Genomic DNA, 14,745 nt, shown 5'->3' on the forward strand with positions numbered 1-14,745 from the left:
GATTATTCCCACTCAGACTGGGCTCTGCTGTGCTGGTTTGATGCCAGGATTTACAATTCAGTGAACACTGATCTGAAAAGAACCTGGAGTTAGAACTATTTGGAACCAGAACGTCACAGAAAGGTTGAGGTTGGCAGAGTCCTCTGGAGGTCATCTAGTCCAGCCTCACTGCTCAAGCAGGACCACATAGAGCCTGTTGCCCAGGACTGTGTCCACTCAGGTTTTTAGTATCTGTATGAATGGGGCTCCACAAACTCACTGGCCAACCTGTTCCAGTGCTTGAACATTCTCATAGTAAAAAACCAAAATCAAAATAAAAAAAAAAACCCAACCCAAAACTTTTTTCTTGTGTTCAGATATTTCCTGTATTTTAATTTGTTCCCATTGCCTCTTGTCCTGCCAGTGGGCACCACTGCAGAATGTCTGGCTGCTTTGTGTTCATTCCCTCCCATCAGGCATTTATGGACATTGATAAGATCCCCCTGAGCTTTCTCTTCTGCAGGCTGAGCAGTCCCAGCTCCCTCAGCGTCTCCTTGCAGGTCAGATGCTCCAGTCCCTTAATCATCACGGCCCTGCACCAGACTCACTGCAGTAAGTCCATGTCTTTTTAGCAGTGGGGAACTCAGCACTGGACCCAGCACTCTAGGTGTGGCCTCCGCAGGGCTGAGCAGAGAGGAAGGATCACCTCCCTTGACCTGCTGGCAATGCTCTGCCTAGTGCAGCCCAGGACGCTGTTGACCTTCTTTGCCATGAGGATGCATTGCTATCGCATGGTCAACTTGTCGTCCACCAGGACCCCCAGGCCCTTTTCTGCCAAACTGCTTTCAAGCTGGTTGGCCCCCAGCATGTATTACTGCATGGGATTTTTCCTCCCCACATGCACAACTTTACACTTCCCCTGTTGAACTTCATGAGGCTCCTCTTCAGCCCATTTCTCCATCCTGTTGAGGTCCCTCTGGATGGCAGCACACCCATTTAGTGTATCAATCACTCCTCCCAGTTTTGTATCACCTGCCAACTTGCTGAGGGTCTTGTCTGTCCCAGTGTCTGGGTCATTAATGATATTGAACAGTGATGGCCCCTATATTGACCTCTGGGATTCACCACCAGTGACATTAGATGTAATACAGACAGAATGAGAAGTTGCTTGGTGTTTCTATGACCAATAGCTTTCTGAGGTTTTATGTGAGGTTTATGAGGGGTTTTTTTTAACTTGAATCACTTGGTAATTACAATTCCAAAGTCACATCAACATTTTCATGATCATCTTTTTCAACAGAAAAATCAAAGACTTGAAAGTTATTTGCTGTTATGGTCATCTATTCCTTGACATCTGTTTTTAAAAGACCTTTTTCCATGACGCCCAAGTATGTTAAATGTCTAGTAAATCTAGCTTTGCAGAAAAAATGTATCATAATGTATTTTTGAAGTAATGTCTTTTCAGTGTTTCTAAAACTCACTGGATTCATTTCACTTAAGTTTAGCCTCTTAAACCCAGGCACTACATTGACGATAGTGCTCTAGGCTTATTCCTTGGTCAGTAGATGCAGAAAAGATGATTACATCTATCTCATCCTCTTATTTCTAATAGGTAATGGAATAATGGAAATTATACTTTCAAGTTGCCAGTGTCTTCCCACAGCTGAAAGAAAGAGGCTAAGCAGCTAGTTCAGGGTGGATATATAACTTTTAGATGGCTGAAGCTGTGTCACCTAGATTGCATCCCTTATGTTTGCTTTGTTTGGTTAGCTATTTCTTAATATGAACACTTTGGAATAATGTCCTTTTTATGGTGAAAAGAGATGTTGGTTAGGAAGAATAAAAGGATATTAAAATAATATATATATATATATTTATGTTCAAAATATACCATGGAGTCACAAATATAGCATCTCATTTTACTGCATTGCTGTGGTAATGAAAGACTCCTTTTACTGCACATACACGAAGATAACTTTCTGAATCTTCATTCTGAATTTTTTTCCACCCCAATAGAAGTCCATGACCTTTAAATTAATTCTGTATTTTTAACAGGGCTTCAAGCCCTGATCCTTAAAGCTGCTTTGTATGAGTATAAAGTTATACCTACATCAAATGGCTTCCAGGAACAAGATCTAAATGCCGATATCTGAATTTCTGGTTGTTAAGAAGTTAAATGTGTTATAGAAGAACGTGGAAACAGCTTAGAGACCATAAGAACTACTGTATCTGTGTAGTCAGATTTAAATAACAGTTGTTTGCATGCAGTTTGTGTTTGGTACTGTGGTTATAGCTCATATTTAGCATATCACTTCAGCAGTATATTGTAGGATATTGCCATCTTTTTACTTCTTCCTGAAGAACAGGTATTGAATTGTAATGTAGAATTCATATTAGTGCCACTAGTAGTTTTAAACAATTTCAATGAATACATCTTGTAACGAGCAATATTGTCATTTCTAGGAACAGTTGCTGTTCTTACAGGATAAAAAAAAAAAATAAAACAAAACACCAAACCACAAAGACAGAAAGAACGTCTCTAGGCAGCAAAATGAGATTTGCCACTTGAAAAGCACATACTCTTCTCCTGGCAAGTGAACATTCTCATTGTCAGGCTGGCTTTCAGGAATGCTAATTACATTGATGTTGTAATCCCAGTGATTTCCTTTGTAGACCTGCTAGAAAAATGCAGATTGTCTTTCAGTGTAACTATATCTTGTCTTTACAGTTTTACTTCCAAGAGAAGGTTTGGGTTTGTTTCTTTTTCAAAGCTGCTTTTTGGAACAGGCAGATTTTGAGAAGAGGCAATCATTAAGCGCATAAATACATATGTCATGAGCTGCCTTCAAATTAGCAAGAGTTGGTTAGCACTTTAAAAAAAAAAAAAAAAAAAAAAAAAAAGCAATATCAGCATCTAGTTCCTGTAACTAATTCAGAATATCAGGCAGAACTTCAAAACAGTCAGCTGGTCAGAATCCAGATATTTCAGCTCTCCTGATAGGGTTTAGCAAAAGTTATAAAGGAAATCACTGAGATTCCCTGTTCAATTAGCACCTCTGAAATTAGCATTCCCACTAGCCAGCATGACTGTGAGTGTACGTTTGCATCAGCAGGTCACTGCAGTTGAGAGGCAGAATATGAGCTTTCCCAGTAGAGAACTCCATTTTGCAGCACTGGTATGAATATTCTTGAGCTTGCACTTTTTTCCCCTGGGAGTGCTAACAGCTCCTGGAAACTGTAAAATTACCAGTTTAAGATACATTCATCCACTCTATGTTAAAATTGCTAAGTTTTCTGGGTTTGCTTAGTTCTAGTTTGGCAATTTCTCCATACTGCTCTTCAAGTGGAATGGATAGGATTGTAAATTCCTCACAAAAAGCACAGGGATTAATGTCTGGAGAACTGCAACATACAGCACAATTGAAGAGAATTTTTCAACATTTGTGTTGCCCTGCGACAGAAGAAACAAGTCCTTTGGAGGGAACTTAGGGAGAAGAGAGGATACACTACAATATAATGTATTTCATAGAATCATAGAATCATAGAATCATTATGGTTGGAAGAGACCTCAAAGATCATCAAGTCCAACCGTATACCTGATGTCACCACGCCCACTAAACCATGTCTTGAAACGCCACATCTAATTTGCCACATAGATAAGGTTTTTGTCTGTGTTGCATGCTCCATAAACAAAACAAAAAACCAAACTGCATGTCACTAAATGCAGATGAATGTAAATATAAAACCAAGGAACTCTGAAAGAAGTTGTCTGTAGCTATGCTGAAATCAGGCTGAACCTTGTCAGAACACTGTGTCTCATTAGCAAATTTCCTAATATAGCTGGAAAGCTACTGAGTTTTTCTTTTGTTCTTTGAAGAAATATTTCTATCAATACCCAAGGAGGACAGAAGTGCAAGAATTGCACAGAGTTCAGCAGCAGCAAATAAAAATACTCTTTTTAAATCCAGTCAGATTCCTAATTTCAGTTTTCAATGCCTAAGTTATACTTAAATTGTTAATTGCTGTACTCTGTGCCACAACCATTTACAATGGCTAGAAGTAAAGGAGGTAATTAATTGATCCACCACAGCACAAATCTCCTCCACTCACAGCTGCCCAAGCCCAGATCCACTAAAAAATCTTGAGATTGGTAAATAGAACTTGCAATCATGTATCCTTTTATGTCATTGCAACCTAAGATAATAAAAATAATCAATTACTGTTATGCATCAGTTAGGGGCTATAGTTTCTGTGTCTGCCATTCCTTAAGTGTGTAAGTATGACTACATAGCAATTATTTTATAGCGCGATTTGAAAGCTCCTATGAATTTAACTTCTATAATACAAATGTGGGTTAATTCTTGTGACAAGTTTTTGTTACTCCATAATCTCTGATAGAGATCCACAAACAGCATGTCTTCATTCTTCCCAGGCCAGTTCCATTAAAAGCATTTTGAACATGCCTAGAGATGCTGTCAACAACATTAATGTGATGCAGTTCAGCACAAACATAGCAGCAACAATCATTTCATGTAGCAATACTAAAATAGTTATTTTTCTGATTATGGTTTTGCAGCCATGAGATTTTAGATGTTCCCTTCTTTTTGAGCTTAAGAATAGCCATGCTTGGTCTGGTGACAGCTCAATAGTCCTGCCTTGGACAGTGGTCTGAAGTGAATGCTTAAAGAATGAGTGTAAGAAAAGGGACGAGTACTAAGTGACGGTTCTCCCATTGTATTTTCCCAGCTTCTAGCAGTTTTCAGTTTAGGGAATTCCTAAATCAGAAGTTCTGTCTTCCTTTATTTTTATTCCTGTTGGATGGGTCCCCTCCTCAATTGTGCTGTATGTTACAGTTCTCCAGACATTAATCCCTGTGCTTTTTGTGAGGAATTTACAATCCTATCCATTCTACTCGAAAAGCAGGATGGAGAAATTGCCAAACTAGAACTAAGGAAATTAGTCCTGAATAACAACCTTCCATTTCAGACACAGCACTATGTAAAAAAGACATAATCTGCTTTCAGTGTCTGACCCATCATCTCCATATGCTCCTGTGCTTTGCTGGAAGTTTAAGTTTTATGCAGACTTGCTTAGGTTAGAAAATCCCTCTGGATGTCCATCAGAGGGATGTGAATCCCACCCTGGTCACTGCAGGCCAGTGTGGGAAAATGTTTATAGTCAGAGAGCTGAAGCCTCTGTGTGAAGGAACAAGAAGAAATAGGAGACTGAAGCTTAGGTTGCATCATGGAGAGCTTATGCATGTATAAGCATTAATTACTGCAGTATCAGTGGTCATCTGTAATCCCATTGTGCGGTGGTGCAGTTGGCAATTGGGGACCATCATGTCATTAAAACCATGAGAGAATCCACTGACACCTCTAGTAGGAAGGGAAGTTGTGTCTCCCAGCCACCTCTCTGCAAAAGCACTTTACATTGTATTTATAAAGAAGAGAGGATTTTAGCATTATTATCTCATGGTTGTGAAAAAACAAGCCCTACAAGAACAGTGCTTCATACATTGCATGTGGATGGGCACATTAATAGCAGACCGCTAAATGATTGTCCATGTCCATCTAACCAGCTCCTACAAAAACAAATTGACTGTTTTCTGAAAAAAAGCTATCCTTGACATAACAAACTGGGCAAGGATGTGTGGGTGGCAGGAGGAACAAGAAGAAGAAATAGAAGGCTGAAGCCTGTATTGCGTGGTGGGGAGCAGCATTAATTACTCCGATATGAGAGGTCATCTGTAATCCTTTTGTCAGGGTTTGTGTTCAGCACAATTACTGTGCTATGCTAAGCACAGCCAGACTAATCTCATTCCAGTAAACGAGGTGCTTGGAGAAAGACAGGATTGCAGATGTCTAAAGCAGATTTGTTTTCTGCATGCCTTCAATTTTGCATCTGTTTGTTTTGATGACGTTAGCTAGAGACAAACCAACAGAGGAAATGAAAGCTATATATTCATGCTGCAAAATCAAGCATGTTTCATCATCAAATACAAGAAATCTTTTTCTTCTGTTTGTAGAAGAATAATCCTCACATTTTCAAGCAATTTTTAAACCATTTAGAGGTTTTGCTTAATTTGTGGACTGACAAAAATGTAGAAGTCCAAATTAAATATACTCAAGTAACATGTTTACCCAATGATTTCTGCTTATTATCTCCTACTGTAGTAATTCTTTGTCTTAAAATGGTTTGTCTTTCCCCTATTAAGAGGGGGAATCGATGACATATTTCCCTATTCTAATTTACCTCTGAAGAGATATCAGTGTAAAACATAGTAAGCTGTCATCTTCTTCTTCCTTTTGCACAAATATTTTTGTTCATCTGGAAGGATTTATTGTTGTAAGAGATAAGGGTGGAAAAGCAGAACTTAACTTTTGTCTGGGGAGCTATTTGATCCCCATACCCTTGTTCTACAAGTTAAATCTGGACTAATGATCATTTGCTGTGTGGTGCAAAATGGCACACAAAGTTTCATATCTAGTTAAGTTTGAGATTGTAAAAGAAGCCTTCAGAGCACTTTTATAACCATGCCATCTTCACATCAGCTGGTGGGGATTCTTAGGAGATCTCAAAAGATATAAATGAGTACTTCACTTTTCCTGTGTTGTTGACTTTTCCCATCCTTCCCTGAATCCATTCACAGTCATGTAGCTATTGGTACACCTTTGCATTCTACCATCATCATGGACAATGGGGCATTGTGAGCATAGGTTTGTGCTTGATGAGAACAAGAGAAGGGTTTTATTTACTGCATACCAATTGTCACTGTAGAATTAAAAACAATATTGGTTGAGTTAGTATTTTGCTATTTAATGACACTAAAATAACAATTCTAGCTGACAAAATCTTCCTTGTGAATCTGTATCATGAACCTGTCAAGCAGCTTTTTAATTGCTGGATTTTTGGGTTTTTTTTTACTTTTTTTTGCATCAAGCTGATTGTCATATGTTAGTGTGTCAGGATTAACTAATAAAAGTGGTTTTCTATTTAATGACTGATGTTGACAAGACTGAATTGTACAGAGTCACTGTAGTGATATTATTACTCTCTTGGATACTGCAGTTTCCCAATGTCATGATTTTTGTTAAATGAACTATGGATTTAATAGAAGCAGATGTATAACAGCAGAACATAATACAGCTTGTACTTGTTCTGCAAAATATGTATCTCAGTTTTATTTAAAAGACAAACAATCTCCAAAAGCTGCATTTGCTTGTTTCCTTCATTGTTAGTAGTCAGTGGCATATCACAGCTCTTAAGCAATAAAAGAAATAATTTGTATCTTAACTTGAAGGAAAGTATTGTTTGTGTCTCAAATATCTTGTGCAGAAGCTTGTCTGTAACCAGTCCTTTACTGATATGTTTGATGGAACCAGAGGTAGGTTATTCAGCTGAGAGTCTTCAGGCAAAGTAAATTTCTTGAGAATTTAGAGAGTAATAGCTCCATTAGAGTTTTTCTAAGGAGAAAGCGTGACTCACAAATCTATTGCAATACTTGGAAGCAATGAATGAGCATATGGCTAAGGGAAGTCCATTTGTTGTTTGATATTTGTCCAAAAATGTGTTCAACTATTTCCTTTCAACTGATAAAAGAAAGTAAATTGAAAAGTTTTCTTGTAGGATAACGTCTGATTAAAAAAAAAGACCTAAAGGGTGAGTAAATGGGCAGTTTAGGAGGAGAAGGAGCTTACTTGCAGAGTCCTAGCAAAACCTCTGCTGAAGTCCTGACTGTTCAATAAATAAGAAAGACAGCAAAATGTTCTGATAATTTAAAAAATGTACTTAGCATTAATAAAATGGACTGAGGAGTTCTGAAAATATCTTCAAATACAGATTGACCTGACTATGAAACAGAAGGTTAAATGTAGTCAAGTTCAAGCTAAGACTGCTCAAAAAAAAAAATCCTCATGATGCATGTGGAGGTATCTTATATCCCAGGAAAAGATAGCCTTGGATGGGCTTTATCAAGGCCCATCTGCCAGGCCTGTGCCTAGGAAATTGCTCAATTCATCAGCACTGCTATGATCAGAGTAGGATTGCATTGCAAGTTCTGTGGTTTGCATCTGCGAGCAGGTCTTGAGCAGGATTAAACTTAAGCTTAAACCAGGCTTCTCACCTCATGAGAATGATCGATGTCCTTCAGGGCAGTGAAAAAAGATGGTCCTCTAAAGACAGATCTTAGTGATGTGTACATATATATTACATTGTAAGGCTAGTATTGTTTAGAAATTCTTATCCATTCTCTTATTTCCTGTGCATCTCATGTTGTTGTGCTTGAACTGAACACTGAAGTAGAAAGTATCTAATGTGGTAGTTTTAATTTTTAGGAGTGGTAAATTTTGTGTTTAACTCACTTTGAAAAACTGACCAACATGACAAACCAAGACTGGAACTGCAGTTAAAATAAGAAGCTTGTGCAATGAAGTGCCTATTCCCTGAAGGCAGAGATTTGCTTTGGATTTCAGGAATAAGCCTCCTAAAGCTAAGGAATGTAAACACTTCTGACCATATATGGTCATAACTGTCTAAGTAGAGTTAAATGCTGTACTTGATAATTTAACTGCCTTCAATTTAGAAAGGAAAATTCACTTTTCTCTTTTACGGAATTCACACATATTTCAAACACCATTTAATACACCTCAAGCATGAGAACTAGCATGCCTTCAAATCAGAACTTTCCACAAAGTTCTGCACCTTAAACAGAGGCTGATAAGCAAAAAAACAAAGACATTCACATCTCTTCCAAGTCTGCCAAAACTGGGAGTCTATAGGAGATCAAGGGTCTTGGCATCAAATGCATATTCTTCTTTTGAAAATTATCTGCTGAAGCCAAATACCTTTATTCTAGACCCCACTCAAAAATGGCCCTCATACATGTTGAGGCCCTGTCTTTGTGCACACATTTTTCGCGTTAGGTCCCTGAGTAATGCCAGCAGGGTTGGCAGGGTCCTCATCCCTGTGCTCCTCACTATGAGGTGACAAAATACAGGTGCATGCTGCACATCTGTATGAAAACACCTGCCATGGCTCCATACCTCCTTTTTAAGCTCCTTTTGGAAACCTCTCCTCTGTTTTCTCACATCTCTATTTTTAAATGTTTATCAGTCTAAGATACCAGCTGTTAGGGGTGATAAATTTCATGGTAGGCTGGAATCAGTCCTGTACGTATGTACCTGTATGTCTTTGTGAGTTGCATGTACATGCAGACACACCTGTGTGCACTTTCTTTTCCATTATGAAATGACAAAGATATTTTAAGAAACTTTTGAACATACACAATTATCTTAGGAAAGTAGAGTAGTTTACCTCTGGCTTGCAAGCAGATATGGCATTTTATACACCAAAGGAATTTATTCTGATTACATGAAAAGATTTCAGAAACAGAGCTAAGATTTTAACAGGTCTTTCAACCTTTAGGTAACGCTTGATAACACAATGAAAAATTACACTTTTCCAACATATGTGGGGTTTTTTAATACATCCTATATTATGCCTGCCTACACTGGTGACAAAGAATTTGTTTTTTTCTGACACTACTACACACCTGGCACAGCAGCAGGAGAGAGCTGCATTTTGTTATATTTTGTGCAGCATGAACAGAGTTATTAGTCAAGTGCTGAATGCACCACCTTGATTGTTGGGTGATACATGACACAGAAAAGTATCACTAGGACTTGAGATTCTAGCTGAGCTTAGTGGAATATTGAAAATGTGAATGAAATCATTGCATGGTGCAAGTCAGTCGTTAATTTCAGTGGGGTCAGTGTTTCATTTAAGCATCCCTGGAAGCAAGTCCATTTTTGTATTTAAGAAGACGCACATTTGTAACACCACTTGTGTGGGGGTTTTGGTTTATCTTTTCAGAGCACAAGCACGTGCTTGTTCATGGCCTTGCTCCATAATCAACTTAAAACTGCAATTTACTTTATATTTATCTCCATTATCAGTGACACACAATACTTTAGGGTTGTATTGCCAATGACTCCCAGCGCTGTCTCTCTGCCTCACCTTCTGCCAAGCGGAGCAAATTGCACTGGTCACTTTTTCTTCACTGTACCTTTAAATTAATGAGGAATTAAATTATTTGTGACTTTCTGGCCATGTGATGTAAGGATTTCATAGCAGTACCATTTCAGAGTTCATTCTTGGGTACTACTTGAGGTGAAAAACTGCTGGGCTTCTGAGAAAGCCTAAAGTGTAAGTAAACATCTGTCCTGCTGTGTTCAAAATTGCTGAAGTGCAGTTGACCCACAAAGCAGAAGATCTTTCAGGCAACTGAGCAAGATCAGCTGCTGCAGTAGTTCTGCAATTAGCTTCTCTTTACACTCTGCATCGGAATTGAGTTGAGAAAAAAAATTTCTTTACTTGAAAGTGGTTGGGGGTATTTAATAGTAGGTAGACTGCCAATCAGTTGTATATAATGAATTTTCAACATTTTCTCTGTTTGGATTTCTCACCGTAATTGAATTCCATTCTTCTTGTACCCAAAGGGAGTGGTTTCAGAAAACAATGTGTGCAGAAATATCTTGACATTAAAAAAGATTATATCTACAAGTATTTCAGATGAGTAAGTTAATGATGAATACCACATATAAAATTATGAACACTTTCACATTACATACATACGTTAAATACATACTTTGTGACTTGATGATTAAATGCATAAGACCTTTATTTTTAATATGACTGAACAATATCTTGTGTCTAGTTTCATATTTCTAAAGATAACTGCAATGACGCTTTGTACCATATTGGCTAAATGCTAACCTCTATGGCAAGAGGAGCAACATGGAATTTTGCAGTAATTACAGAATTTGAAATTTGCTTTTAGCAATTGTATCAAGATTTGAATCCAAGGATCATTTTCTTTCACTGTATCTATCAAACCCAAACTCAGAACTCTTCAGATAGAACAAGCTAAAAGAAATTGAAAGCTTAATCTATTTCATTAATTTTGCATTGAGAATAGTTATTTAAAAGCAGTATTTTTGTACTTTTTTTTTTTTTCATTTCTACAAAAAGAAGATGCTACTCAAGTGCTTTAAATCTCTTATAGTAACGTATTTGACATGACATTTTGGATCTATTTGTATGCTATTTGTAATTACAACCACTTGGGACTCAGAAGAGTTGATCATTTCAGTTTCATTAATTTCTTTTCTTGTTTCTATTTGCAGGATGCTCTGGCCCACTAGGGATAGAAGGAGGAATTGTGTCAAACCAACAAATTACTGCGTCATCCACTCATCGAGCTCTTTTTGGACTCCAGAAATGGTATCCATACTATGCACGACTTAATAAGAAGGGTCTTGTGAATGCTTGGACTGCTGCAGAAAATGACAGATGGCCATGGATTCAGGTAACAGATGGACCTGAGGAGGAAAAAAATCCCCTTGATTCAATTGCCAGAGTCACTTAAGAAACTGGTGAAGACAAGTAGTAAACTAACAGCTAGATTCTTATTCACTGTCAGAAATGTAGCCTAGACTAAAAGGGACTATTTAGTTGCAAAACAGTAATAATCTTGACTTTACAAGTGCACAAATCTTTTTATTTAAAAAATGTGTGCATATGTTCCATTGTGGCTGTGAAACATGGAAGCAAATTTATAAAGACTCTTTTGAAGGAAGCTGCTTTCCACATAGGTTACATTTGCTCGTTAGGTCCTTAGTAGCATTTCGCAGCAATATCTCTTGGTAGAAATACTTTGACACTTGCAGCCTTCCTCGGGCATCATTCTAGAGTGCTTTAATGTGGTTTTGGCTGTACCAGAGCCTGCAGGAATAGTTTGTCCTCTCTGCTGAGCTGCTCGGGGCACACAGGTTAAGCATTGTGTGCATCGTGCTGGAAGTAACAAGAACTGTTTTAATGAAGGTTGAAATAGCTGTTAGTTCAACCACATCCATAGGGCTGAAAGTACGCATTTTGTCATTCCCACTCAAGGATGTTATTGCTAGAATGATTCAAATGGCAGTGCCCTCCTTGTGGGCCAGATTTCTCTGCGCCCAGCAAATGACTTCAGTAAAAGTCATGAAGCAGTGAATATGAAGTCCTGTGGCTGTATTTTGATGAAGATTTAATGATTATCTAGTGATTGCTGTAGCTCTTTACTTCTATGGTGTTTCCTTTTCATGATTGTGAATTGGGCTAAGCTTTGGCATTTTCAGCTGTTTGTTAATAATGGTGATGTTAGATACTTCTGGGAAAACTTTTTGCACTAATCAGTATACTCAATATGTGAAGAGGGTACTTCCCTGCCAGTGAACCCAATACAGGAGTAACAAAAGATTGTACTGGAGCATCTTGTCTACCAGCACTAAGTTGAACTATCCATATGTCCCTTGGGTATGTCAGACACACTTTTCTTGAAGTTACTTTCATGTACATGGCATAATTTTTGTACATATTCAAGTTTTTATACTGATTACCATTTCTGATTTTTCTAAGTGGTTCCCAGATATGCAGAGAAAAAGCGTACAGGATTATCTGTTCATTTTTCTTGTTTAAACAGCAGGCACAAAGCACTGATTGGTGAAGTTTTCTGAACCTGGTGTGGTGAGAGTGCTGGATTTTGTTAGTTCTGAAAAATGAAGTTGATGTTACTGTTTGCTATTCACTGCAGTGTGAAAACACAAAGACCCTTCAATATGTCTTAAGTCAGTTTTCTTCTGTAAAGACCAGAGGGCTTAGGAGGTCTCTCAAATTTATACCTGGAAAAAGAACTGGAAAGGATAACACTAAGCGACTTGAGCAGCATTATCTTCAGAGGAGTAGAAAGCTAATGTAACTCTAATGGATAATGAAAAAGACAGTGTTAAAAGAGTTTTTGGGCTGCTTTAGGATGTGGTCTTTATTAAATGAGCTGGAAAAAAAATTCAAAATCATTTAGCACTGGTCCCCTAGGCATGTCTTTACCAGGAGATGAACTAGATGGGGATGGCTAATGGTCTGTTACTTCCACGTTTGTATTTGGCAAAGCCAGTACCCACCGTGGAGGCAGCTGTCAGCCAGCTGTGCGGGTTTTTACCCAGACCAGAGTTATCCCTGCCTTGGACTTTGCTCCCAGGGAAGTCTTCCCTTTGCTTTTACCTGGAAGGAAGATTGGACCAATGGAGAAAAACTGTCTACAAATCTCAGCCCATGGCATCAGGTTTGAACAATTTGTTCTTTTTTGGAGTTAATGACTTAATCTAGGTAGTGCCAATCCCATGCAGGTTATTCTGTAATTTTGACAGCCATAGTATGTAAGGACTTTCTAGAAGCTAATTAAGTGACATGATTAATGTGTACTAAGTACCTAGTATTCCCTTCTTTTTCTTCTCATATTGCTTCTAAATTAAACTTTGGTCTGTAATTGTCAGACAACTTGTGGAGTATTTTATTTTTTCTTTTTAGTTCAGAGCAAAGATAAAAATAATCTTTGCAATTTAAAAACAGGAGTTTAAACCCTGAGAGGATTTTTTTTTCCCTTTTCTGAAGACTTTTCTCCTTAAAACATCTGGGAACAAAAAATCTACATTTTTTCAGGGAGATAATACTTGTAGAGAAAAAGTGCTTTTTAGGGTTCTGCAGAAACCCTGTTTTGATTTGGGAAGGATACAGACCCCCACAAACTCACACTTTATGCACTGCATAGTAGTTCTTTACACCAGAGCACTGTCTTCTTCTTCAAGCATGAAATACACTCTAAGAGAGAGACACTACCTGACCCTTATATGGGTGAACAGTTTCTATGGAGAGAAGAGGAGAAGCAGAAATCCCATACCTTGTTTTTGTACAGCTTCTGTAATGGCAAGGGAGATACTTCATAAGCATTTGTGGAAGTGTACAAAAAGTCAGACGACTCTGATTTGTGCTCAGTTTCTGGCTACCTTCATTGTGGTCTTGGGAGAGAAATGCTCCCTCTAACAACAGCCCACTCTGAGTTTTTACTTTTGTTATTGTGTCACCAGCTTCTTCCCAGACGCTAATGTGAGGTTTCTGTGTATGGGATCTTTGCCATGTTGGTCTGAGTTACGAAACAGCTGGTCCAGAAGTTGGCTCCTGAAAAACGGTGTGAATGTTTGGCAGAGACTAAATGGAAACCTACTAAACCAGAAACTCCTTTTTTAGGAAATGTAAATTAACATTTAGCACAGTGAACCTGAAGCAGTAGCCTGTTACCCTCTTATAGTTGCTAGATAAATTCTAAAGTAAGCTATGTGTAATGGGCAAAGTCCCACGAAGTATAATTACGTACAGGCCTGTAGCTATTTTTGCCTTGTTCCGTCATGATCAATTTCTTTGTCATTTAATTTCTTTATTTATATGCAGCTTGGCAAATGAAAGGTTTGAGTGCTTTGCTTATAACTCACTTGTAATGAGTGCAGAGGTTTTTTCTCTAATCTTTCAGGTATCTGACACACGTGAACTAATTAGTATGCAATTTCATTTTCCTGCATTCTCCCAATGAACTGAATATTGAAATTGCCATTTTAAATTTACACTCTCAGCATGTAATTAGTAATAGCACTACAATGCTTGTAATTGGCTTGTGATTTAAAGGGTCAGTGACCATGTTTTTGAAAGCAAATTAAAGTCAGAGTAAGTCATATCTGCCTTTTAAAGTTCTGCTGACCTCTGTTTCTCCTCATAGGTTGACTGTGATGAAATAGCACCTGTATATACTGTTTACCACTTTGTAGTGACACTAACTTTTAAAGTTTCCAAATACAATGAGAAAAAATCCCACACTGCTATTTTTCATTAATTGTTCCT

At 37.9% G+C, this 14,745-nt stretch overlaps 1 protein-coding gene across 1 annotated transcript in view; it reads left to right on the forward strand.

The window, feature by feature from the left end:
• Positions 1-14,745, forward strand: part of EDIL3 (EGF-like repeats and discoidin I-like domains 3) — a gene marked incomplete at its 3' end in the record, with an annotated part of 84,160 nt that overhangs the window by 48,136 nt on the left and 21,279 nt on the right. Inside the window, exon 5 of the mRNA XM_009696770.1 lies at positions 11,166-11,347. Within this exon, the coding sequence (XP_009695072.1) occupies positions 11,166-11,347 (182 nt within the window). The remainder of the gene's footprint in view (positions 1-11,165; positions 11,348-14,745) is intronic.

Source organism: Cariama cristata, unplaced genomic scaffold, assembly GCF_000690535.1.
Source record: "Cariama cristata isolate BGI_N322 unplaced genomic scaffold, ASM69053v1 scaffold1593, whole genome shotgun sequence".
Taxonomy (NCBI): Eukaryota; Metazoa; Chordata; class Aves; order Cariamiformes; family Cariamidae; genus Cariama; species Cariama cristata.